Source organism: Lygodium microphyllum, chromosome 2 (genome assembly GCF_053477565.2).
Source record: "Lygodium microphyllum isolate KBCC chromosome 2, Lygodium_microphyllum_v1.1.10, whole genome shotgun sequence".
Taxonomy (NCBI): Eukaryota; Viridiplantae; Streptophyta; class Polypodiopsida; order Schizaeales; family Lygodiaceae; genus Lygodium; species Lygodium microphyllum.
This window is the reverse complement of record NC_141136.1, coordinates 93,982,016-94,008,466: the sequence shown is the minus strand read 5'-3', so window position 1 is coordinate 94,008,466 and position 26,451 is coordinate 93,982,016. Positions and strand designations below refer to the sequence as shown.

The window sequence follows — 26,451 nt, the reverse complement described above, 5'->3', positions numbered from 1 at the left end:
ATTTGGTAGAGATAGAATTTCTGATTTTATTTTTTTTAATTACCGGGGGGGAGCTGTTGATCCATGGGGCGGGTCACGTGACCTGTCACGCCTGCCAAATGACCGCCCGCTGGATGCCCATCAGTTGCTGCCCATCGCGTGGTTGCCATGCAGCACGCCTCCAGTCCTGTCAGCTGCTACTCGTCATGTTTATCCACAGGTCAACTACCTTGCAAGCGCCGTCCGTCAGCTCGCCTGCGACTACTCTTCAACAGCTGTTGTCGCCTGTCCAGCCCGCCCGACCCTTTGCCAATCTACACCTGCTTGACACCACACGTTGCCTAGTCACCACGCTGGTCACCCTCTGCGCACGTGCCTTCTGCCTCAGCCCGACACACAGGTCGTCAAGAACTCCAGTTGTCTGCTGGTCTTGTCAGATCTCGGGAAGCGTACAGAACCTGATGGCTCTAATACCAGTTTGTATTGACGGGTTAGGCATAAAGATCGAGACAGTCAGTCGTTATGCGCAGCGAGAGACAGAGAGAGCGAGAGAGAGCAGAGCAGAGAGTGTGCACATTTTTAGGTACAATGATGAGTGTGTACCTTTAGGTTTTTAGATAGATATATATGTGTAAGTACAAGTGCTAAGGGTATGTTCACACCCGAGCACATTTAAAGGCACAAGGCCTTTATTCCCAACACTTAAGTGGGAGGAGTTGGTTCCAATGGTCTTTGACCAAGAGGAACAACTCAAAGGTCAAGTCCAAGCAAGATAAAGCCAATGAGTCTACTTGCCACATCTGTGGCAAAACAAGTCATTGGAAAAAGGATTGCCTCAACAAGGACAAGAAGGAGAACACTACAAAGGACTCATAAGCAATTGTTGCCCCTTCATCGGCCGCAGTCCTCCATTTGGAGGTGATTGAGGATGTTCTTCTAACGACCACTGATGCAACGATGCTGGCCCCACAGTCTCGTGAGTAGATTGTGGATAGTCACACTTCCTGCCACATGACTCCTTCTTCAAATGGTATTCCCCATGTACATCCGATGCATGGGAAAATTCTCATTGGTGATAGCTCTTTGGTCCCAATCAAAGGCAAAGGTGATATGCAAGCTACAGTTGATTCCAGATGAGCAAGGTGGTGCCCACACATCAGAGGTTCTCTATGTGCCAGGTTTAGGCTATCATCTTCTTTTAGTGAGCAAGATTTTTTCTCTTGGTTTAATAGTCGAGTTTGATAAGGACTCTTTGTTGGGAATAAAGGGTCATCGTGCCTTTTACAATATTTGCATATGCACGCACCCTTACACATGTACTATCTATCTATCTATCTATCCATCTATCTATCTATCTATAAGTGTGTGTGTGTGTGTGTGTGTGAAATCAAAACCTAAAGTGGTACACTTTTTGAGATTGTACCCACATCGAGTCTTGTGCTCTCTCTCTCACACTACTCTGCACTCACTCTCTCATTGTGCAAACCATAGCATCGCGTCTCGATCCTCGCGCACTCTGCTGGCAAACTGGTATCAGAGCTACGCATAGTTGTGCACACTTCTTGAGGCAGGCGATAGGTCAGTTTTGGACCTCGATAGGTCAGACGGGTGGCGTGAGTTAGGCATCAACAAGCAATGGCCTAGAAAGTCACGTGTGAGCTAGACAAGTCAAGCGAGTAGGTGACGACCTGGCAAGTAGGCGACGGGCTGGAGGCAGGTCAGGTGTGACCAAGTGGACGTAGTCAAGTGTAAGCTAGACATGTCAAGAGAGTAAGTGACGGCCCGGCGAGCACGCGACGGGCTAGAGGCAGGTCAGGCGTGACCAAGTGGGCACAAATCACGCGACAATAGACACACGATAGGAGGCAAGTCATCGCTGTCATAGCGTCACAATTCGACAGCCTTTTTTCGTCATTTTTTAAATTAATTTCTGCAATCTATTCCCCTCCCGCTGACGAACATTCACATGAGTAAGACTGTGTGAAATTTTGAGCCAACATTTGGGGCTTTTCTTGAATTTGGGGATTTTGATGCAAAACACGACAATTTAATTCAAACATTGCAAATTTGGTGCACATTTGCCAAGGAAATTTAGGAATTTTCAAATTTCACTGAAATTTTATAAATTTATTCAAGGCCTCGTCTCTACGACAGATTGAATAAACCCATACTTTGCATGTGGCATCATCAACAAAAGTAATGAAATACTTTTTTCTCCCTAGAGATAACTCTGGCATCTGACATACATCTGAATGTACTAACTCTAAGAGTCAAGACTTTAGAGAAATAGATTTTTAATGTGACATTTGAGCATGCTTACCATAAATACAATGATCACATTGTTCAAAATCAACATACCTCAAAGACAGCAAATAACCCAACTGAGAAAGCATTTTCATTCCAATTCGACTCATGTGTTCCAACCAGCTATGGCATAAAGAAACACTTGGCTGCTCAGTTATGGCAACTATATGGTCACGCACGCTAGATACATGCAAAGGATACAAAGTATCACTTTTGAAGCCCTTGGCAACAATGCGAGAGCCCTTACAAATTTTCCATTTGCTATCCCCAAAGGTGGTGTAATAGCCTTCGTCATCTAGCTGCCATGTGCTTATCAAGCTCTTCTTGAGCTGGGATACATGCCTCACATTATGTAAAACAAACACGGAGCCATACTGAAATTCCAATTTTACACTGTCAATACCTGCAACTTTAAATGCATACTTATCTCCCAAGTGGACAACACCACGTGCACCAGCATCGTAGTCTAAAAAACCACTCATAATGTGGTGTGACATGAAAAGACGCACCTGAATCAAGTATCCAAGTATGCATGTCATCATCAAAATCTGCAATCAATGCATGTGCACTCAAAGAAGAAGCAAGAAGTACATCACCGTCACTGTCATTCTCATGAGTAACTATATTTACCTCCTCTATCTTTACATTGCTTTTCTTTGTAGGTTGGTTGTTCTTTTTCTCAGCCTTGTTGTCTTTAGTGTTTTTGCTTTTGCCTTTCTCTTTCTTCAATTGAAAACGGTCCCATTTGTAGTGCCCTTTCCTACCACAATGATGACACTCCACATTTTTGCCATGAAACTTGTTGCATGCTCTATTTTCAGAACTGCCCTTTTGCTGAAATCTACCCCTAGTGTGCAATGCATTAGAAGACCTGTTTGCTGAATTATTTAGCCTGTTGAGTTCTTCCATCAGCAAGGAACTCTCCACATCAAAATATAGCAACTGAGCATTTGAGTTACTCAAAGCTATCCTGAAAGTATCCCAACTTTCAAGCAAAGTGCATAGCAAGAAAGTACCCTTGAACTCATCATCAACGTGAAAATCCAAAGCAATCACCCGACTGAAAATTGAGTTGAACTCATTCAAATGTACATACACGGTTGTATCTTCATGCGAAGGTCCATCACCTTTCTTAGCCAACAAACCTTACTGGCTGCATTTCTTTGAGCATACAATTCCTCAAGTCTTTGCTACATTTCATATGCAGAATTCAGCTTCTCAATGCTAAAGAGCAAGTTGTTTGACACTTAGAGCTCTATGGTCGAGGATGTAAGCTCATCCAAGTCATCCAACTCTTCTTGTTTCATACTTGCTGGTCTTATTCCCTTCACTTTGATGGGCTTCACCTGTTTCTTTTTCTCCAAGACATTGTAGCACTATTTTTGCCGTATTGCAAAATTGTGTGCATCCTCAAGCTTATTGATGTGCAAAAGGTTGCTGCTGTCACTGCTTCCAACCATGATTTGCAGCACTAAATTGACTCAAACGTTAGCAAATGCAAGCCAAATGTTACACAAATGACCACAGTATATTGCAAGTACCAACCCACAGTGAAAATCAAGAAACTTTAGAAATTTCAGATTTCTAGAATTAGATCATGTCTGTTATTGCACTCCACAATCAATTACAGCCACATTTATGGGCCAATGCACCAATTTCATGTGGAATTCCCAAAATTCTACTGCAATTTCTGCTCCAAATGCATTCTCAAGCACAAATTTGACAATTGCGGTCAAAAGCCCTAAATTTTCAAAGGCAAATCTGCCCAAATTGCATCAATATATGTATCCAAGTGCATATACCAGCCAATTTTTGCACAATTTGATGAAATCTCTTTCTCTAAAGTCTTCACCCTTAGAGTTGGTGCATTCAAATGTATGTCAGATGCCAAAGTTATCTCTAGGGAGAAAAAGTGTTTCATTACTTTTGTTGATGATGCCACACACAAAGTATGGGTTTATCCAATCCCTCGTAAAGACGAGGCCTTGAATAAATTTAAAAAATTATTGGCACTTGTTGAAAATCAGACCAGCAAGACATTAAAGTGTCTTCGCTCTAACAATGGTGGGGAATATGTGTCCAAAGCCTTTTAGGACTTTTGTGACAGCAAAGGGATTAAGAGGGAGCTCACCGCCCCTCACAATCCACCCCAAAATGGTGTTACAAAGCGTATGAACAGGACCATTCAAGACGAGGTCCGTACAATGCTATCGCATGTTGCTTTACCTCATGGGTTTTGGGCAAAGACTGTTATGATAGCCATACACTTTATTAATCAGTCACCAAGCAGGTCTTTGGGGGACGGGAGTCCCTCAGGAACCGTAGTTGGGCAAGCCACCTTTATATGCTCACTTAAGAGTGTTTGGCTACGAGACCTTTATGCACATTCACAAGGAAGAATGCAGCAAGCTTGAGCCAAAGTCTTGCAAATGTATTTTCCTAGGATATGGTGATAAGGGTGAAATGGGGTATAGGTTATGGGATCCCAAAAAAGGAAAATTGTACGCAACAATGATGTTATCTTCCGGGAAGATCGCATGCACAAACAACTTGAAAAGACTGAGGAAGTTAAAAGGGTTGTATTCCGGGAAGATGTATTGATAGGACAGCAAAGAATGCCCACTGGGACAGCAACAAATACCTGCTGTAAATGGCCCTGAAAATGTAGGGAATGATACTGAAAATGATTAGCAAGATATTACCCATGATGTACCACAACTTCAATAAGAACATATGCCTTTCACACAACCAAAACCGGCTCTACAACATGCTGAACCTACAGAACAGCAAGCTGTTAATGCAAATTTGCAAGCTGAACAGCCAACAAATCTTGATTATTGGGTCCATAGGTCGACCAGAATGCAAAGACAACTAGATAGATTTGTTCCTAGTATCAATTATGTAGCTAAATAATGTCATGTTGACAAATTGTGGTGAGCCGTCATACTTCAAGGAAGCAATGGACAGAAAAGACAGCAAGAAATGGCATAAGGCTACGCTGTCAGAGATGGAATTTCTGATGAAAAATGGCATTTGGGATTTGGTGCATTTGCCTAAAGGGTAGAAATTGCTACCATGCAAATGGGTTTACCAAATGAAAGTCACTTTTGGTTCTTTGCCAAGGTATAAAGCACGACTGGTTGCTAAAGGATACAAGTAGAAACATGGAATTGATTTTGATGAAATTTTTTTACCTATAGTCAAAATGACTACTTTGCGAACCATTTTGGGCTTGAATGCATTTGAAGATATAAAAGTCATACAGATGAATGTAAAAACAGCTTTCTTACATGGTAATCTGCATGAGGAGATCTATATGCAGGAACATGAGGGTTTTGTTGCAAAAGGGAAAGAACACATGGTATGTAAACTCAACAAGAGTTTGTATGGGCTGAAACAGGCACCACGAGAATGGTATCTTGAATTTGATACATTTATGCAATCTCAAGGATTCCATAGATCTCAAGTTGATCATTGCTTATATACCAAGAAGGCAGCAGATGGCAACCTTATTCTCTTGGTTTTGTATGTAGATGACTGTTGATTGCAAGCAAGGATGTTCATGCTTTGGACTCCTTGAAACAAAGCCTACACAATAGCTTTGATATGAAAGATCTTGGTGAGGCCAATCATATTCTTGGCATGCGTATACTCAAGGACAGATCGCAAGGCCTCCATATGTGAAAGTCAGTGCAGATGGCAACCCTACATCTGATGATGGAAAGGCTAAGATGGCCAAGATTCCTTATGCTTCAGTTATTGGTAGCTTGATGTATGCTATGGTTGCTACACATCTTGACATTGCATTTGCGGTGGGAGTGGTTAGCAGGTACATGGCATATCCTCGCAAAAAGCATTGGGAAGAAGTGAAGGGTATCATGAGATACCTTAAGGGCACACAAGCCTTGTGCATCTCTGCCTTGGGAAGCAGAAGTCATATGTTGTTGGCTTCACAAATGCAGACTATGTTGGTCATCCTAACTCTAAGAAGTCTACTTCAGGATATGTGTTCCGTTCACAAGGGAAGCAATCTCTTGGATATCCAAGCTACAGAAGTGTGTTGAATTGTCTACTACAGAGGCAAAGTATGTGGCTGCCACAATTGAGGCATGCAAGGAGGCTAAATGGCTTTTACGTTTGGTAAGAGAGCTTGGCATTACATAGGTTCCTATCCTTCACTATGATAGTCAAAGTGCTATCATGCTAACACGGAATCCTGTCTTTCATGCAAAGACGAAGCACATATAGGTGAAGTATCATTTTATCCAGAATGTACTTGATAGCAAGAGCATTGAACTTGTCAAGGTACATACCGATCATAACCCTGCAAACCTTATCACGAAGGGTCTTCTAATAGAGCAGTTTACACATTGCCACCAGATGATAGGGGTTGGATTTCAACTTTGTATATACATAGACTTAGATTATTCTTTCCTCTACCTTCACACGATATATATATATATATATATATATAAATCAAAAACCTAAAGTCGTACACTTTTTGAGATTGTACCCACATCAAGTCTTGTGCTCTCTCTCTTTCTTTCTTTCTTTTTTCGTAAATGCTCTCTCTCTCTCTTTCTCTCTCTCTCTCTCACACACATACATTGTGTGAACCACAGTATCGCATGTCTCGATCCTCACACCCTCTACTGACACTCTTTTCAAGTCCTTGATGGGGTATCATAGCAAGTTCTTTGTGTAGGCCATGAGGAGAATGGAGTCTACAAGATGTGGACTTCATCTACCTTTTCATCTCTTCTTCTTTCTTCTCAAACTCAAACTGAGCTATGGCATTCTCGGTTTGGCCACCTCAACTACGAGTACCTTTGGAAGGCAGCTCGTGGTCAACTTGCGCTGGATTGCCAAAGATTGGGGTGAGCCACCCGCCATGTGTATCTTGCATTCATGGCAAGCAACATAAAGAAGCTATTCCCAACAAGACTTCACAATGGACTAAGGAGCTACTAGAGCTTGTTTCAATGGACTTATGTGGATCGAAGAGGACGGAGTTCCTTGAGGGAAGTTTGTATTCTAAGCTAATTGTTGATGATTGTAGCAAGATGATGTGGGAGTACTTCTTGGAGCTGAAGTTAGAAGCATTCTTGCACCTTAAGGATTGGTTGATCTTTCAGGAGAACAGGTCTAGCTGGCAACTCAAGACCCTCCATTCTGACAAGACGGGGCAGTTTGTCTCCCATGAGCTCACTTGTTTTGTGCAAATCATGGCATACATCACGAGTTTGCCAACACAAATACCCCCAAGAGAATGGCATATTGGAGCAAAAGAATCGCAGTGTAATCAAGATGGCACAGACTATGACAAAGTATCAACAAACACCTCAATGTTTATGGGCTAAAGCAATGGCCATTGTTGTCCAGATCCTTAATCAATCCCCTGCATCAGTCGTGGTTGGTATAACACCCTTTGAGGGTTACTTTGGTCAAAAGCCAGATATCTCTTATTTCAAGGTATTTAGGTATAATGCTTGTGTTCACATCCCAAAGAAAAAGAGAGACAAGTTTGGGCAAACTTCCAAAAGACAAGTGTTTGGGGGTTATAGCTCATAGTCCCAAGAATATAAGATTTATGATCCCATTTCACAAGAGGTATACACAAGTCGAAATGTTCGGTTCGTGGAGTTCCCAACTACAAAGGGGGGTATTGAGCATCTCGTCCTTGGAGATCCAGGTGGCAATTGGGCACCTACTCTAGTACCTTTGAAGCCCCTGCCTAGTGAGGCTCCACCCTTAGTGGAGGAGGGGATTGCCTTACCGCTGTATTCACCCATTTCACTAGCACCAGTGGACATTCCAAAGACTTCAACAAAGGCAAAGCGACAAGGGGAGTATTGATCTCCCCCTTGTGCGCATGATACATTGTGATTCAGAGAAGATTGAGGGAGTCCCTAAGGAGTGGCAGCCACAAGATTTCCCGCGGCATGCTCAAAGGAACCATGCACACTCCAACAAGCTTGTTTGTATGAACTAATGTTTGATGTCTCGTGCCATGCAAGATAGAGAGCCCACCTTTGTGAAGGAGGTTTTACAATCATATCATTGGAAGAAGACTATGGAGCAAGAGTTGGATACAATTGAGCGTAATGACACTTGGAATCTTGTGTCTTAGCCTGCTCCTAGAAAGACAATTAGTGTCAAATGGGTCTTTAAGACCAAGTACCATAGTGATGGCACCCTAGATAAGCACAAGGCACGGCTCATTGCAAAGGGCTTCGCACAACGGCCGAGGGTGGATTTCCGTGACACCTTTGCACCTACAACTTGGATGGCTACCATTAGGGCCATTCTTACCTTAGCCAGCCATAGGAGATGGCCGGTTTATCACCTTGATGTGAAATTTCCCTTTCTTAATGGAGATTTAAAGGAGGAGATCTATGTTGGGCAAACTCCTAGGTTTTTCTCGTCCAACAGCCAGGTAAACAAGTTGAAAAAGGCCCTTTATGGGCACAAACAAGCTCCACATGCTTGGAACGAGTAACATAGACTCATTCCTCCAAGGGAAGTTAGAGTATAGACATTCCTCTTCCAATCCCCAGTTGTATGTCCACACCTTAGCTGGAGGACATGTGTTGTTCGTGCTTTATGTGGATGATCTCATCTTGACAGGTGACTGCGCCCAAAAGGTCAAACAAACAAAGGAGACACTACACAAGGTGTTCGAGATAACAAATATGGGCCTTCTCCACTTCCTTCTAGGTCATGAGATTTGGCAAACTCCGAAGCGGATTTTCATCTCTCAATAGCAATATGTACAGGATTTTTTACTACGTTTGAGATGGAAGGATGGAAGGCTATTTCTACTCCTATGGATCCCAATTGAAAGGCTACGGCCCATGCAAATTCACCAGCAACAAATGTTACCCGCTATAGGTAATTGATTGGGTCGTTGATATGGCTCCTTAACACTCCAACTGATTTGTGCTTTCATGTAGGATTGCTTGCAAGGTTCATGAGTGAACCCAAGCTTGCTCACTAAAAAGCTGCTATGAGGATTTTGTAGTTCTTGAGGGAAACCCTTTGATCTTGGTATTCATTATCCAGCACGTATTGGAGATTCGGATTTGGTTCTTACAAGTTGGACGGATTCAAATTGGGCCAAAGATGTTGATCAACAGAGATCAACGACAAGATATTGCTTCACTTTGGTTGCAAGGGCTATTTCATGGAGTAACATGAGGCAGCCCACAATTGCCCTTTTTTCTATAGAGGTAGACTATAGAGCAACGTCTTCCACCACATGTGAGACATTGTGGCTTTGGAGGTTACTAAGATAGCTTGGCTGTCTACAGATACGTCCCACAACACTTCATTGCAACAATGAGAGTTGCATTGCCTTAACACAGAACTATATGTTTTATGCAAGGTCGAAGCACATTGAGATACAATACCATTTCATTCAGGAGGAGATCTTGGATGAGACCATTGATGTGGTATACTACAAGACAAATGACAATTTGGTAGATTTGTTTATGAAGGCATTTCCTTGGGTCATTCTTCAACGACACTCTAGATCCCTAAGCCTTATGTCTCATCCACGATCTGAGAGGGGGTGTTAGAGATTTAATCATTCCCTAGACTGGCATAGTCAGGCTACAGTTGTACAGTTAGTTCTCTCGAGCATAGTTACACATTTCCTGTCAATTTGAGGCATTTTCAGCAATCACTAGGAGTGGTCATCTTTTCCCGAAAAGGTTGCACCATCCGTGGGCAAGTGATAGTGCCACATGGCCTAGCTAATCAAGATCACTGAGTTTATTATTATTCTATATGCAATTGGCAATTTTTGCAGCTGGTCAGCCAATTTTAGCTGGCCAACCTGGTCATTTTACAGCTATTTTTTTAACCATTTAGGTTGAGCATGCAACCAACCCACACTCACTTGTGCTTCAGGTTGTAAGAGAGGGATCGGCTCAAGGAGATACTTCGACGGCCCCTCTGTATGCCTGCCTTCTTCATTTTAACATTCATTGACTGCAAATTTCTGCACTCTACTATCTCTTTTCTCTCTCCCTCTTCTCTCATGTTCATTGTCTTCTAATCTTGTCCACATGCTTCTGCATTCGATGCACTCTAACATTGGCAACTAGAGATCAACTCATACAAGAATATGTTGCACTAGCCATGTTGGAGAGACAATGACACCAGGCACCCTTCCATAAGCCTCACATACAAGGGTCGTTATTTGACAGATTAGCCACAGTAGCCATATTATATGGAGCAACAATCTAAATCCCTAGCTTGGCTACATATTTATGGACATAGATTGAGAGACTACGAATTATCATGCTCTCAAGGATGATATACAGCAAGCCATTAGTACCACATGAGATCCTTAGAGCTGAGTTTGTAGCACCCCCCATGATAATGGATGCTCTCTTCTAGACCAACAGCTTTATACATGGAGTACGAGGCATGCAACTAAACAAATTGCCTAGGAGAGCTTTCAAGGCTTCCAAACAACTAGCACATCTAGGACATAAAAACTCTTGGTATATACACAGGTAGAGCAGTGACTCGTAAGACATGGAATTGACATGTACCACCTCCTTCTTGGGCTAAAACACGCTTTTCAGCTGATTAGCAGCTAAAACACACTTTTCAGCTGATTAGCATTCTTAAACAGCCCCAAAACACACTTAATTGTTATGTCTTCATAATGCAATTATCCCATTTCTTTACTTTGTCTCTCATTCATGTTGATCTTAGCTCTTCTTTCCTTTGATTTTTGTTTAGCACATAAGGATCTCAATATGACACACCAGTATGCAGGTTCTAGTTTCCTTGGTGCTTACATGTTGTGAGTTCCAATAGAGTCTAAGGGACACATAAGCTCTGACATTGTGTCAAACTATAAGTGTGCTGTCATTATTGCATTTCCGGCCTGTTTTGTTGGCCATATTTCACAATTGCAATGGACCTTCAACAGCCAGTTGATGAATTTCAGATGGACAGCAGCACATTGATCCTTTTGGGCAGTACGCCAGCCATATTTATACCTTCTAAGCCTATTTATGGGCTACCACAGCAGTGCCTCCCCATCATCCAGCTGTTGACCTCATCATTGCCTGTAGTCTTCATCAGCTACCTCTCATTCTGGTAGCCTCACTGGCATGGACAGTAGCACATTGAGCCTTTTGGGCAGTAGGCCTTCTAAGACTATTTATGGGCTGCCACAGCAGTGCCTCCCCATCATCCAGATTTTGACCTCATCATTGCCTGTAATCTTCATCAGCTACCTCTCATTCTGGTAGCCTCACTGGCATGCCTCGGCATTCGTGCAAGGGCTGCTTGTACTCAGCTCATCCTTGCATTCAGTTCTAGTCTTCTTTCTTCATCATCCCTGCTTTCTTCTTCTCTCACTTCATGTTGACTGCTTCACATGCATCCACTTATCCGGCGGTTTTGAAGCCCTCAAGCTAGTGTGTCGTGAAGTCCATGATGGGATTGTTAGCAAGCTGGTTTTGCTCATAATTGGTCCTGATATGGGGGATCCACTTGGTAGGATGGCTGAAGGCACAGAATCTATCGTCATGATGTGCTTCTGCAGGGCTGTTCATCATGACAGGAAAAAACAGCTATTTTAACATTCTAGGATAAAGGTTCAGGTATGATCGCATCGACATCAATGCCTTCTCCAACTCACCTCTAGCATTGGCCTGATCACCCAAGGCTTCAACCTTGGGTACCCATGGTTCTTTCTGTTGTCATTGTTGTATGTATCATGAACCATGGTCTAGTCATGATTGTAGATTTTATTATGCTGATCGCCCATGAAAAAAGAGAGTGTTAGATTTGTACATATCATAGGTTTTGGCACCTTTAGTGGGCAGCATGCTGAACTGCACAGTAGCTGCTTGGGTGGTGGATCTACTGTGTTGGGTGGCAACATTTAATGCTAGCTGGTCCTTGCCATCTCATTGTCTTGCATCCATAGAGAGGACTGTAAGCACTACTGCTGGTCATCTGAGGGCTATGTATATTCTCTGCTACCACTTCCATTGACAGGCTGCCCTGATAAAGCCACATGACCTAAAGTGGCATACATGTCTCCGCAGCCCAAATAAGATGGGTAGGCCCAAAAGCCGGATACTAACCACAAAAACAAAGTACACCAAAATAACCCAATTGACCAAAACCAGAAGAAGTTCCTAATGTTCCCCACTAACTATGCATAGGATTCACGAGTACAAGATGATCATGACCACTAACATCCTTGTGCTTAGGATGACCAATCTTTGCACTTGGAGTCATGTATTTTTGGATGGCATTTCTTAGATGAGACTCAAGGCCCCGATACCTCACTTGTGTGTCTTTGTGGTCTAGAAGACCAAGCTTCCTTTGTTCAAGGTTGGTTATGAAAGGCACTACAATTGTGCCCTAAGCTCGATAGAACTGTATAGTCCACCAATCACTTAATCAGACAAATTAAAAGTTGCAGTCATACCATTGGTCCCCAAATATGTTCACTCACTTTCTCGGTTGAAATCCATTAAATTGGTCCACAAGAAAATCTGCCATATTCCTTAATTATAAGGATATCTTTATGGATGACAGCCATGTTCATCAAAATTGTAGAGGCTATGGTGTAATTGGCAAGTGTGCAAGCCAATGCACAAACCTAAGAAAACGTGTACACAAGCCACATGCCAAATCTCCAAGTAGCCATATTGATTGTAGTTTGATGAATCGTTTCATGAAATGGTATTTAAACATGTTATTTTCATCATCTTAAAAGAAAGGTGAATTCACTTGCTTTGTTGAACATCATTGAAGAGCTTCATCACGTTTGTGGAGTTAGCCACTGATCCCTTTTCCTGAAGTAACTGAAATTAAGTTAGTCTCCATTCAAAGCTACAATAGAGAATACGAAGGTAGGATAGGACAAAAAGACAAATCTCACCGTCAAATTGAACGTCTGAATGGTTTCAGCAACCGGCTGCTGAGTTCTGCAAGCATAGCAATATCCCTTGGATGAATTGTACAAGTCCATATGTAGATATATGTTGACTATACTCGTTAAATGTTGAATGATATGTGCAAACTAATTAATAAGGAAACTGTGCGAAGCCTATGTATCACTTCAAATGTATCTAGCATAAACTAAGGACAGCAAGTTCGCAAGAGAATAGATGCTGTAAACACTGCTAATTGAACACGTGTCAAAAAGATGGAGAGTAGAATAACATAGAGAAGCACTGCTGATAAAACGTATGTGAGATTCTGCTGCGTGTCACCATTGAAGTGGCCTCGAGCTACAGCAACAAGCGTTAGTGAAGCACTAAGATTCAAGGGAACAAGATGTGTACTTGTGCGTCAGACATGACTGGCCAACACACGGATAACAACTTGTGATTACGTCTTCCACAAATAACTGCAAGCATAGCGATGTCTGTACAGTAAGAGCGTAAATGGTGTTTCGAGCACCACGTGAATTAATATTGTATCAGGTCGTACGCAAAACGAAATGCAAGTACAAGCAGGAAGCCATGCCTAAGATTGCTTGCCGATGACGAGTCTCCATAGCTGTTGTCAAGGCTGCAGTAAGGGGAAAACTGGTTACATGTCAGAGAATGTTGTTCCAAAAGACTAAGTTCCTGCAGGAGCAGACGAGGTACCCGGAACTTGAAGGCCCTCCCCCTCCTACGGCGTGGCAGAAGAGGCGCGTATGATGACAAAGTGTCGAGAGGCCAGCGTTCGGAGCGACGGCATGCAAGAACGCCATTGGAGGAGCTCACTGGGTCTGCACAACGGCGATTATCAGTACAACGAATTAGCGATACATACTAACCATGGTGTAACAGCATCGTAATGATGATAGATTCGGATAAACATATAGTCCAAGGGAAAACATTCTTTTACCAGAGCTTTAATATATTTTTTTAAATGAGAACACGTGAAAATCATAATATGCATCTATATTTCCATCTATACTATTTTATTATTTGAGCTGTAGATTCGGGAGGCGTCCAAGCACTAAAGAGCTCCCAAACTTGGCTCCCATACCAAACTAAATTTGAATTGCTCATTATTAAAAAGAAAGGTGGTGATTGCTCAGGTTGGGAGTCGGTACATTCTCTCTCTCTCTCTCTCTCTCTCTCTCTCTCTCTCTCCAACAAAGGGAGTGAGCTCTAATGCTCTGCATTCTCGATGAGAAAGAGAGAGAGACAGGTTATTGATATACACATTTGTCATCGTTCTCTCTCTCCACCATGACCTTTAGAGCCAACCAGCCTCTTTGCATCTTTCCTCCGGAGCCCCCCCTTCAAGCCCTGTATCACCATGGCCGATGTAGACATGCTCTCCTTGATCCCTCTTTCATCTCTGGTTCCTCTTTCAGCCAACGGGCTAGCATACCATGGTGCCTCCCACCTATACGTGTGCTTCAATTCAAACAACTCCTTAAGCTATAGGCCAACTGCATTAGCCATGAGGTAGAGCCTCTGAGGAAAGTCTATGGCAGTCTAAATCTATAGGTAAGCATCTCTCAAGCATGAGATGCAGGCAAAGGTCTCTTCCAGGAGGGTCTCCACGCATCGGACCTTGGTGGAAAGGACCTCCACATCATTGTCTGAAGGCTCCCCCATATCCTCTCTCTCTCTCTCTCTCTCTCTCTCTCTCTCTCTCTCTGTGTGTGTGTGTGTGTGTGTGTGTGTGTGTGTGTGTGTGTGTGTGAAGGTTGCAGCTCTCAAGGAGAGAAAGAAGACAAGAAAGCACTCGCAGCAATAGCTGAAAGAAAAATATGCAAAAAGCGGTTGCTCCCTCAAGGCATGCACAATAGAATATGTCAAACAAAGTAGAAAGATGACATGCACAAGAGAGAGAGAGAGAGAGAGAGAGAGAGAGAGAACATTCTAGAGTCCAAAGTCCTTGGTAGCTCCTTGGCCTTTGATTGTGATAACTCCCCCTAACGCTTTTCAAGACACTTATTACACATTCCTTTCCCTTTTCTTAACAATTTTGCCCCCAACTACCTACCCCATGTTAGATGTACATGCATGATTCATAGAGGCCCTTGCCCCTTAGCCTACTCCACGTTCATTTGTTTTGGCATCCCCGTCTAGGGTGGTGAAGGGTTTAGTAGAGAAGCCATCCCCCCCCCTTCCATGTAGGGTTAGTACTTCATCTAGGGTGAAGGGTTTGGTAAGCCCATAGTTCTAACTTGATTTTCACACATTGTCTTCTCACTGAAGTTAATCTTGACATTAATACGAGAAGATTCAACTTAAAATACACACATAGTCACTCAAAGGCTTGGTTTTAATGTTATTCTAAGTTAGTTACTAGTTGGTTAGTTTATGATGTTATTAAGTTAGTAAGTTAGTTATTAGTTGATTAGTTTATGATGTTATTAGTTAGTAAGTTTATGTAAGTTAGTTAGTTGGTTAGAGAGAGAGAGAGAGAGAGAGAGAGAGAGAGAGAGATGGTAGCTTAGTGGCTAGGTAAGTTAGTTAGAGAGAGAGGAGGGGTGGTGAGAGAATAATAGTTTTTAGTTTAGGTGGTTTATTTGTTATTTATGTTAGAGAGAGTGTGGGTTAATTATGAGAGAGAAAGACACGGTATCTTTCAAGTTGTAATTTTGTTTTGTTGCATTTGTTAGTTTAGTGAGAGACAGAGAGAGAGAGAGAGAGAGGCTTGTTTATGTTAATGTCTCTTTCTCTTTTTTTATTCTTCTGCTATTCTCTCTCTTTCTTTATCTCATTCTTTATTACAAATGTTATAAATTTTATAATGAGAAAGAGTATGTTGGTTATCTTAGTTAGTAAGTTAGTTAGTAGGTTGATTGGTTAGTTAGGTAGTTAGAGAGAGAAAGAGATATTAGATTAGTTTGCATTTGTGTTTATTTGTTATTAGCCTCTCTCTCTCCTTTTTCTCTCTCTCACTTTCTCTCTTCTCACCTCTCTCTCTCTCTCTCTCTCTCTCTCTCTCTCTCTCTCTCTCTCTCTCTCTCTCTCTCTCTCTCTCTCTCTCTCTCTCTCTCGCCCCCTTCCTCTCTCTCTCACTCACTCTCTTCTCTTCTCACCTCTCTCTCTATTTGGGTTAAAGGTGTGTGTGCTTAGCCACGTGTATATTACTATATTGATAGTACCCACACACTTGTACACTATAAGTGGCAAGCGCCCATCACTGTCACTTCATTCTTTATTCTTTCACTGATATTTAGATAAAGAAAAGGCCAGTCACACATTGGAGTTCCCACATCTCTCTCTCTCTCTCTCCACCATAGCTATTGCTTTCACTCGTGTGCTTCCACTCTAGGCTCACTGCCTTCAATTGGTATCAGAGCCAACCATTCAAGGAGCTTCTTTATCATTTGCTTCAACCCAGATTCAAAGCTTCAACTTAAGGTTTCACATTAGCCATTGTTTCTTTCTCTCAAGGTATCCATTGAGTATTTTCTTCTTTTGGCTTATTCTATTTTATTATATGAGTTGCAAATTTGGGCGGCGTCAAAGGACTAAAGAGCTCCTGAACTTGGCTCCCATACCAAACTAAATTTGAATTGCTCATTAATAAAAACAAAGATGGTGATTGATGTTGGGAGTCGGTACATTCTCTCTCTCTCTCTCTCTCTCTCTCTCTCTCTCTCTCTCTCTCTCTCTCTCTCTCTCCAGCACACTCACTTCAACACACACACTGTCTCTCTTTCTCTCCAACATAGGGAGTGAGCTCTAATGCTTTGCATTCTCGATGAGAAAGAGAGAGAGAGAGAGAGAGAGAGAGAGGTGTTCTTGATGTACAAATTTGTCATTGTTCTCTCTCTCCACCATGACTTTTAGAGCCGACCAGCCTCTTTGCATCTTTCCTTTGGAGCCCCGCCTTCAAGCCCTGTATCACCATGGTTGATGTAGACATGCTCTCCTCAATCCCTCTTTCATCTCTAGTTCCTCTTTCAGCCAGCGGGCTAGCATACCATGGCGCCTCCCACCTGTACGTGTGCTTCAATTCAGACAATTTCTTAAGCTCTAGGCCAACTGCATTAGCCATGAGGTAGAGCCTCTGAGGCAAGTCTATGGTTGTCTACATCTATAAGTAAGCATCTCTCAGGCATGAGATGCAGGCGAAGGTCTCTCCCAAGAGGGTCTCCAAGCATCGGACCTTGGTGGAAAGGACCTCCACATCATTGTCAGAAGGCTACCCCATATCCTCTCTCTCTCTCTCTCTCTCTCTCTCTCTCTCTCTCTCTCTCTCTCTCTCTCTCTCTCTCTCTCTCTCTCTCTCTCTCTCTCTCTCTCTCTCTCTCTCTCTCTCTCTCTCTCTCAGTAGGTTGTAGCTCACAAGGAGAGAAAGAAGGCAAGAAAGCACTCGCAGCAATAGGTGAAAGAAAAATATGCAGAAAGGGGTTGCTCCCTCAAGGCCTACACAATAGAATATGTCAGACAGAGTAGAAGGATGACATGCATGGAGAGAGAGAGAGAGAGAGAACATTCCAGAGTCCAAAGTCCTTGGTAACTCCTCGGCCTTTGATTGTGATAACTCCCCCTAATGCTTTTCAAGACCCTTATTACACATTCCTTTCCCTTTTTATAACAATTTTGCCCCCAACTACCTACCCCTTGTTAGATGTACATGCATGGTTGAGAGAGGCCCCTACCCCTTAGCCTACTCCATGTTCATTTGTTTTGGCATCCCCATCTAGGGCGATGAAGGGTCTAGTAGAGAAGCCACCCCCCCACCCCCCCTTCCATGTAGGTTTAGTACTTCATCTAGGGTGAAGGGTTTAGTAAACCCATAGTTCTAACTCGGTTGTGTTCACACATTGTCTTCTCACAAAAGTTAATCTTGACATTAATACGAGAAGATTCGACTTAAAATACACACATAGTCACTCCAAGGCTTGGTTTAATATTATTCTAAGTTAGTTATTAGTTGGTTAGCTTATGATGTTATTAAGTTAGTAAGTTAGTTATTAGTTGATTAGTTTATGATGTTATTAATTAGTAAGTTTATGTAAGTTAGTTAGTTGGTTAGAGAGAGAGAGAGAGAGAGAGAGAGAGAGAGAGATGGTAGCTTAGTTAGTTAGTGGTTAGGTAAGTTAGTTAGAGAGAGAAGAGTGGTGGTGAGAGAATAATAGTTTTTAGTTTAGGTGGTTTATTTGCTATTTATGTTAGAGAGAGTGTGGGTTAATTATGAGAGAGAGAGAGAGAGAGAGAGAAAGATGGTATGTTAGTTTGCTTAGTATAGTTTAATTTATTATCTTGCTCATTGTTAGTGTTTTGGTTTGCTTGGTACAGTTTTGTTTGCGCGAGGATTGGTCATTTGGGTAGTTTTGACAACTAGTGTCCATGTTGCTGATCTCTCTCTCTCTCTCTCTCTCTCTCTCTCTCCCAAGTTGTAATTTTGTTTTGTTGCATTTGTTAGTTTAGTATGAGAGAGAGAGAGAGGTTTGTTTATGTTAATGTATCTTTCTCTTTTTCTTCTTCTTCCTCGGTTTGTTTATGTTAATGAATGTCTCTTTCTCTTTTTCTTCTTCTTCCTCTTCTCTTCTCTTCTCTCTCTCTCTCTCTCTCTCTCTCTCTCTCTCTCTCATTCTTTATTACGAATGTTATAAATTTTTTAATGAGAAAGAGTATGTTGGTTATCTTAGTTAGTAGGTTGGTTGGTTAGTTAGGTAGTTAGAGAGAGAAAGAGAGAGTAGATTAGTTTGTGTTTGTGTTTATTTGTTATTAGCCTCTCTCTCTCTCTCTCCTTCTTCTTCTCTCTCTCTCTCTCCTCACCCCTCTCTCTCTCACATTCTTCTTCTCTTCTCTCTCTCTTTGTTAGACATGATCAATGCCCCACCCTCATTAGGTGCTACCAATGATCCATGGTGCTCAAAGTTGTAAGGCCCCCATTATGAGGAGAAGCCAAATGTGAGCCCGGACATTGGTTGAGTCATGACTTGTATATCAGATGAGGTCTATGTGATCGGATGGCAAAAAGGTGACCATTGTGGGTCTAATCTTTGGGTTAGACGGAGTGATTAAGCTGGTAGCAAGTCGAGGCACATTGCATTGAGTTGCGGGGTGAGGGAGTTAAAAGGGGCCCCTATTTTGGGGTTCAAGGGCCGCGGAAGCGGCCCCTGGCTGGGGGGGGGTCCTCGATGGTAAAGGGAATATTCCCTGGAATATTCCTTGGCCGACTAGTGGAGGCTTATATGGTAGGTCGGTCAGGCCAACCTCACGGCCTTTGCAGGCTATAAAAGCTAAACCCCTTCACAGCCATCGATCACTCATCTTTCACCCAGTCAGAGTTGTTGTTTCAGCTAGCCTTAAGCTCTTCACCTATCTTCTGTCTAGATCGCCATCTAAGCTTCACACAGTGGAAGCGCACGGGTGGACAGAGCCATCTTTGTATCTGTTGTTTGGAGTTAAAGAATTTACTTATTCTCCTCTTATCTGTTGTGTACTCTCTATCTCTTTCTCAGATTCTGTTCGCTGCGCCGTGTAATTTTTACATGGTATCAGAGCCCAAGGGGCTCTAGAGATCGGAGAGTGTGCAACAGGCAAAGGCTTCAACAACAAAGAGAAACTATGTCGACTTTCGGAAGTGGTTCTGGCGCATCAGGAAGCGGTGCAGGAGGTGGTGATGCTGCACCAGCTATTCAAACATTGAGGATTCGTTCACCAACCTTCAGCGAAGGCAAGTTAGATGGTACAAACTACACCTTGTGGAAGTTCAAAATTACAACTATCCTTGATTCTTATGAGCTTCTGGAGATTGTGCTAGGGGCTGACGCAGAACCACAGCCTACCCCTGACCCATCAAATCCTAGTGTGATGATTCCTCCAAATGCAGATCTTCTACGAGCTTGGAAACGAAGGAATGCAGATGCATTGTGTGTCTTAGTTACAAGCTGTTCTGACAGTGTTCTGACTTTGATTCAGCATACAACCAAAGCGTCAGAGGCTTGGAATGTACTAAGGAGTCAGTATGAAACACGAAACCAAACAAGGATTCAAAACTTGGAGAATCAACTAGCAGCGGAGAAGTTTGCTGAAGGAGAGACGGTTGAAGCATTCATCACTCGGATTAAGAATCTGCGCGACCAGATGGCTGGCGCTGGGATACAAAAGACTAGCGAAGAGCTAGTTCGGAGGTATCTTCGGATTTGTCCACAAAAGTTTGATGGACTAGTAACTGCCCTTAATACTCAGGTGAGACCTCAAGCTTTGACTTTTGAGGAGTTTTGTGCATTATTAATGGAGGAGGAGTTGAGGCTGAAAGCCGGAGAAGGAAGCAACAATGGAGATGCTGCATTCTCTGCCAATGCAAAAGGCAAAGGTGGTTCCTCCACCAAAAATGATGGTGACAAAAAGAAGAAGGGCAGCAAGAAGAAGTTTCAAGGAGAGTGCTTCTACTGCAAGAAGAAAGGACATGCAATTGCAGATTGTCGTGTCAAGAAGGCAGATGAAAAGAATGGTACCCTTAAAAGTAAAGGGAAAGAGACAGCCAATACGGCTGAAGTAGAGTTGGAATTATTCATGGCGACCATTGAGGGAGTGTGCTCCTCGATGCAAGAAGAATCTACCACTGACTCATGGGTGTTGGATAGTGGGGCCTCCTATCACATGACCAACAAGAAAGGTCTATACAGTTCTATGCAGCCTCTACAAGAATCCATCACTGTGACGGTTGGAAATGATGCTAAATGCCCTGCTGCGGGCACATGTACTATTTCTTTTGTTGCTGCACATGGTGAAGTCAAAAAGCTTTCAAATGTATTGTATGTTCCCGAAATCAGGAGAAATCTCTTATCAGTTGTGCTGCCATAACTGATCTTGGTCATGAAGTGAGGTTCAAGAAGACAGGTGCAGAAATTATTGATAGTGCTGGCACAATTGTTGGCAAAGGAGAAAGAAGGAACAACCTGTATGAGCTAAGTGCTCTTACAGCCACAGCTGGAGTGGGCATAAGTAAGCTTTGGCATGAAAGGTTTGGACACATCGGATTTGCAATGTTGAAGGAGATGCAAAAGCAAGGTATGGTTGCTCACCTACCTACAATAACTGAATTGAAGGAACCATGTGAAGCTTGTATGATGGGCAAGCAACAGAGAAAGGCATTTCCACAAGAAAGCAAGAATAGAGCACAGGCTCCTCTAGAGTTGGTGCATGCTGACTTGTGTGGTAAGATGCCTACACAGGCCTTGGGGGGATCTTCTTATTTTATGTTGATTGTCGACGACTACAGTAGGAAGATGTGGGTGTACTTCCTTCGTGATAAGGCTCAAGCTTTTGGTCAGTTTAAAGAATGGCTAAAACTTGTTGAGAATGAAACATGGGAAAAGTGTGAGGAAATTTAGAACAGATGGTGGTGGTGAGTTCAACTCAAAGGAGTTTGAAGGCTTTTGCAAGAGCAAAGGGATCAAGCGTCAATTGACGACACCTCACACACCTCAGTAGAATGGTGTTGTGGAATGCAAGAATCGCACCATTGTGGAGATGGCAAGATGCATGCTAAAGGGCAAGGGATTGCCTAACCATTTTTGGGCTGAAGCTGTTAATACTGCAGTCTACATTCTTAATCGGAGCTACACAAAGGCTCTCAAGGGAAAAACACCTCATGAGGCTTACACTGGTAAGAAACCATCTATCTCACATTTCAGAATTTTTGGATGTGAATGTTATGCACATGTTCCAGATGAGAAGAGAAACAAGTTACAACCAAAAAGCAGAAAATGTATCTTCTTGGGTTATAGTGATGAGCAGAAGGCTTACAAATTATATGACCAAGAGGCAAAGAAGATCATCGCGAGTCGTGATGTGGTTTTCAAGGAGAAGCCGCATACAGTGGAGGAGGAGAAGGCAAGTACTTCCACTTTATCATCAAGCGAAGAAGTAGTCCACTATGAACCTGTCCCGAGAGCTATCCCTATCCTTAAGGAGGAGGAAGCATCATCTTCAGATGATGAGGAAAAAGTTCACCAACCTGACATCACCCCACCGGAAAAGCCATTGCCGCACTGGGTGAAGCGACTCTATGACCACAATAATCCTATGCCTGCATCTGTTGAGGAGAAGGTAGACGGACCAAGGAGGTCTCAGAGAATAGAGGAGCAAAGGAGGGCTTCTGCTCACATAGTCAATATGGCCTTGATGGTTGAGATTATGAGAGAAGTAAAGGAGCCAACTGACTTAGAAGAAGCACTTGCAGATCCATCATGGAAGGCTGCTATGCAAGCAGAGTATGACAACATAATGAAGAATGACACTTGGGAGCTAGTGGATCGACCAGCAAAGCGGAAGGTTATTGGCACCAAGTGGATCTGGAAGGTAAAGTACAAGGCTGATGGTACCTTAGAAAAGTACAAAGCTAGACTGGTTGCCCAAGGATTTTCACAGGTTGAAGGGTTTGATTTTCAAGAGTCATTTTCCCCAACTGCCAGAATGACCACTATTCGCACGGTACTTGCAGTGGCTGCCCACAAGAAGTGGCCAGTGTACCAAATGGATGTTAAGTCAGCGTTCTTAAATGGTGACCTCAAGGAGGAGGTGTACGTGGCTCAGCCACCAGGGTTTGAGGCCCCCTATTCTGAGAACAAAGTGTGTAAGCTGAAAAAGGCATTATATGGGCTGAAACAAGCCCCCAGAGCATGGTACCAGCGGATAGATAAGTTCTTTTTAAACCTAAACTTCAAAAGATATGCCTCATATGCTAACTTGTATGTTTATAGGGATGGTAAAAAGTCTGTAGTGATTGTCCTATATGTAGACGACCTTCTTATTACAGGTGATTATGAAGATATGATCAACCAAACTCGAAAGGCCTTGAGTTCTGAGTTTGAAATGACAGACTTGGGCTTGCTGCACTATTGTTTGGGGATTGAAGTCTGGCAAGAGCCAGGAAAGATCTTCATCTCTCAGAAGAAGTATGCATGGGAGATCTTGAAGGCATTTGGCATGACCGAGTGCAAGGAGATAGCTACACCTATGGAGGTGAATGCAAAGTTATCCGTCGAGGATACATCAGGACTAGCAGACATTGGGAGGTATAGGAGGTTGGTCGGCAGTCTGATCTACTTGTGTAACACCAGACCAGATATCAGTTTTGTTGTTGGTGTTTTGAGCAGGTTCTCAAACAAACCTCATGAGAGTCATTGGAAGGCTAGGATGCGGGTGCTCAGATACTTGAAGAAAACTCTTGCCTATGGTATCACATACAGTTTCGGAACTTCTCTTGTGGGGAACTGTGACTCAGATTGGGCAGGAGACAGTGATTCTAGGAAGTCAGTTTTTGGTTATTGTTTCTCTTTGGGTTCAGGAATTTTCTCTTGGATTAGTAAGAAGCAGCCAACAGTGGCATTGTCTTCTACCGAAGCAGAGTACAAGGCAGCTTGTTTTGTTGCATGTGAAGCAGTATGGTTGAGAAGGATTCTATGGCATATGGGAGTCCAGGATGAAGAACCAACTGTGTTGAGATGTGACAATCAGAGTTGCATCGCCATTGCCAAAAATCCAGTGTTTCATGCACGCACCAAACATATAGAGATCCAGTATCACTATGTGAGTGATTTGATGGAGGATGGGATAGTGGAACTGGTCTATTGTCCAACAGAGGAGAATGGAGTAGATATCTTCACCAAAGCACTTACGAAGGATCTGCTTCAAGTTTATCTTTAGAAACTCGGCATTGGGCCAAGGAGATAGTTCACCTATGGATGGACATTGAGGGGGGGTGTTAGATATGATTAATGCCCCACCCTCATTAGGTGCTACCAATGATCCATGGTGCTCAAAGTTGTAAGGCCCCCATTATGAGGAGAAGCCAAATGTGAGTCCGGACATTGGTTGAGTCCTGACTTGTATATCAGATGAGGTCTATGTGACCGGATGGCAAAAAGGTGACCATTGTGGGTCTAATCTTTGAGTTAGACGGAATGGTTAAGCTGGTAGCAAGTCGAGGCACATTGCGTCGAGTTGCGGGGTAAGGGAGTTAAAAGGGTCCCCTATTTTGGGGTCCGGGGGCCGCGGAAGCGGCCCCTGGCTGGGGGGTCCCCGATGGTAAAGGGAATATTCCCTGGTCCACTAGTGGAGGCTTATATGGTAGGTCGGTCAGGCCAACCTCACGGCCTTCGCAGGCTATAAAAGCTAAATCCCTTCACAGCCATCGATCACTCATCTTTCACCTAGTCAGAGTTGTTGTTCCAGCTAGCCTTAAGCTCTTCACCTGTCTTCTATCTAGATCGCCATCTAAGCTTCACACAGTGGAAGCGCATGGGTGGACAGAGCCATCTTTGTATCAGTTGTTTGAAGTTAAAGAATTTACTGATTCTCCTCTTATCTGTTGTGTACTCTCTATCTCTTTCTCAGATTCTGTTCGCTGCACCGTGTAATTTTTACACTCTTCTAACCTCTCTCTCTCTCATTCTTCTTATTTTTGTTCTCTCTCTCTCTCTCTCTCTCTCTCTCTCTCTCTCTCTCTCTCTCTCTCTCTCTCTCTCTCTCTCTCTCTCTCTCTCTCTCTCTCTCAGTCACTCTCTTCTCACCTCTCTCTCTATTTGGGGGTAAAGGTGTGTGTGCTTAGCCATTCGTATATTACTATATTGATAGTACCCACACACTTGTACACTATAAGTGGCATGTGCCGATCACTGTCACTTCATTCTTTATTCTTTCTGTGACATTTAAATAAAGAAAAGGCTAGTCACACATTGTGATTGTTGGAGTTTCCACATCTCTCTCTCTCTCTCTCTCTCTCTCTCTCTCTCTCTCTCTCTCTCTCTCTCTCTCTCTCTCTCTCTCTCTCTCCTTCCACCATAGCTATTGCTTTTACTCACATGCTTCCACTCTGGGCTCACTCCCTTCAATTGGTATCAGAGCCAACCATTCAAGGAGCTTCTTTATCATTTGCTTCAACCTAGATTCAAAGCTTCAACTTAAGATTTCACGGTAGCCATTGTTTCTTTCTCTCAAGGTATGCATTGAGTCTTTTCTTCTTTCTACTTGTTCTATTTTGCTCCATGCTTGCACCTGTGGGGACCAAAAATGGACCCGACATTGGCTTTAAGGCTCTAGTCACGTGCTCCTATACTCTCCAAAACAACCCTCATGGCCTTGCGACTAGTAGTGTCTAGATGCTACAAAATAATATATCTAATAAATGTGTTTGTAGATATAATCTTTAAACTATAGTCCAATGTACTACCTATCCCAACTCCAAGCAAAGGGAGTCTCCCACACATAGATGATTACTTTACCTCGATACACATACACAAAGGACACCTCCCCGGTGGATTGTTTTGGCCCCTACAACTCTTTTACACCCCAGGATTGACCCCAAGATATGCCGTCTTAATACATAAAGAACAACAAAACATACTCCACTCTTTCCTCACTAATATCCCTTATGACCCATGTATCTCGACAGCTTGGATGTATCTTGCACACTCGATTCAATAGAATACAATTGCAGTATGACGGTATTGCAAGATTATGCTTGTATACAAAATGTGAATGAATGTGCATGAACATGTTTAATGAGACAACCAAAGTGTGAATGTGCAACAATCATTCCTATACATCTTTCCATGAATTTTCTACTCGTTATTGCGACATTGCTAAACACACTCCGAAGGCACTAAGCCCTCCCAACTCATGTTATATTTGGGAACATAAATAACACATGACCATTCTAGTCATGAAGTGCAACAAAAATTATTTCTTTCAATAATTATTCTCTAATTTTTTACGCATGGATTCCTTTGGCACACTGCGAAAGGCATTGGATCACTCCTCTACTATTGAAATGCATTATTTAGACACAAAAATACTTATTATATATATATATATATATATATATATATATCCTAGATTTATTTTTAGCATTCCACTATTTATTGGTATTTTTATTTATTTTTAATGTTTTTTTTCTTATTTTAATCCATTTATTTAAGTAAAAATAAAAAATAACAAACAATAAATACGAAGTGCTGAAGATTAAGTATTCATATCCCTTTTCCACCCTCTAAAATATTTTTTCAATCCCATTCTATTTACTATGAAAATTAATGAACTTACTCGAAAATCACATACCCATCGTGACACAAATGAGGTGTCGTGTGTGGATTCCAAGGCTGCTAATGCTTGAGATAGCTGCTAACATACTTGGTGGCACTCCACAATGCTCCAAAAACATGCGATGAACCATATCTTACACATAACTCTCACC

At 42.6% G+C, this 26,451-nt stretch overlaps 1 protein-coding gene across 2 annotated transcripts in view; it reads right to left on the bottom strand.

Annotated features, from left to right (window-relative positions):
• Positions 1-14,131, bottom strand: part of LOC148040034 (UDP-Glycosyltransferase superfamily protein) — a 77,190-nt gene extending 63,059 nt beyond the window's left edge. For both annotated transcript variants that reach the window (XM_087696179.1, XM_087696170.1), the window contains exons 1-4: positions 13,920-14,131; positions 13,795-13,839; positions 13,205-13,250; positions 13,058-13,118 (exon numbers count right to left, since the gene is read on the bottom strand). In XM_087696179.1, coding sequence (XP_087552305.1) covers positions 13,058-13,118; positions 13,205-13,250; positions 13,795-13,839; positions 13,920-14,026 — 259 coding nt within the window. In that variant the 5' untranslated portion in view covers positions 14,027-14,131. The remainder of the gene's footprint in view (positions 1-13,057; positions 13,119-13,204; positions 13,251-13,794; positions 13,840-13,919) is intronic.
• Between the last annotated feature and the right edge of the window lie 12,320 nt (positions 14,132-26,451).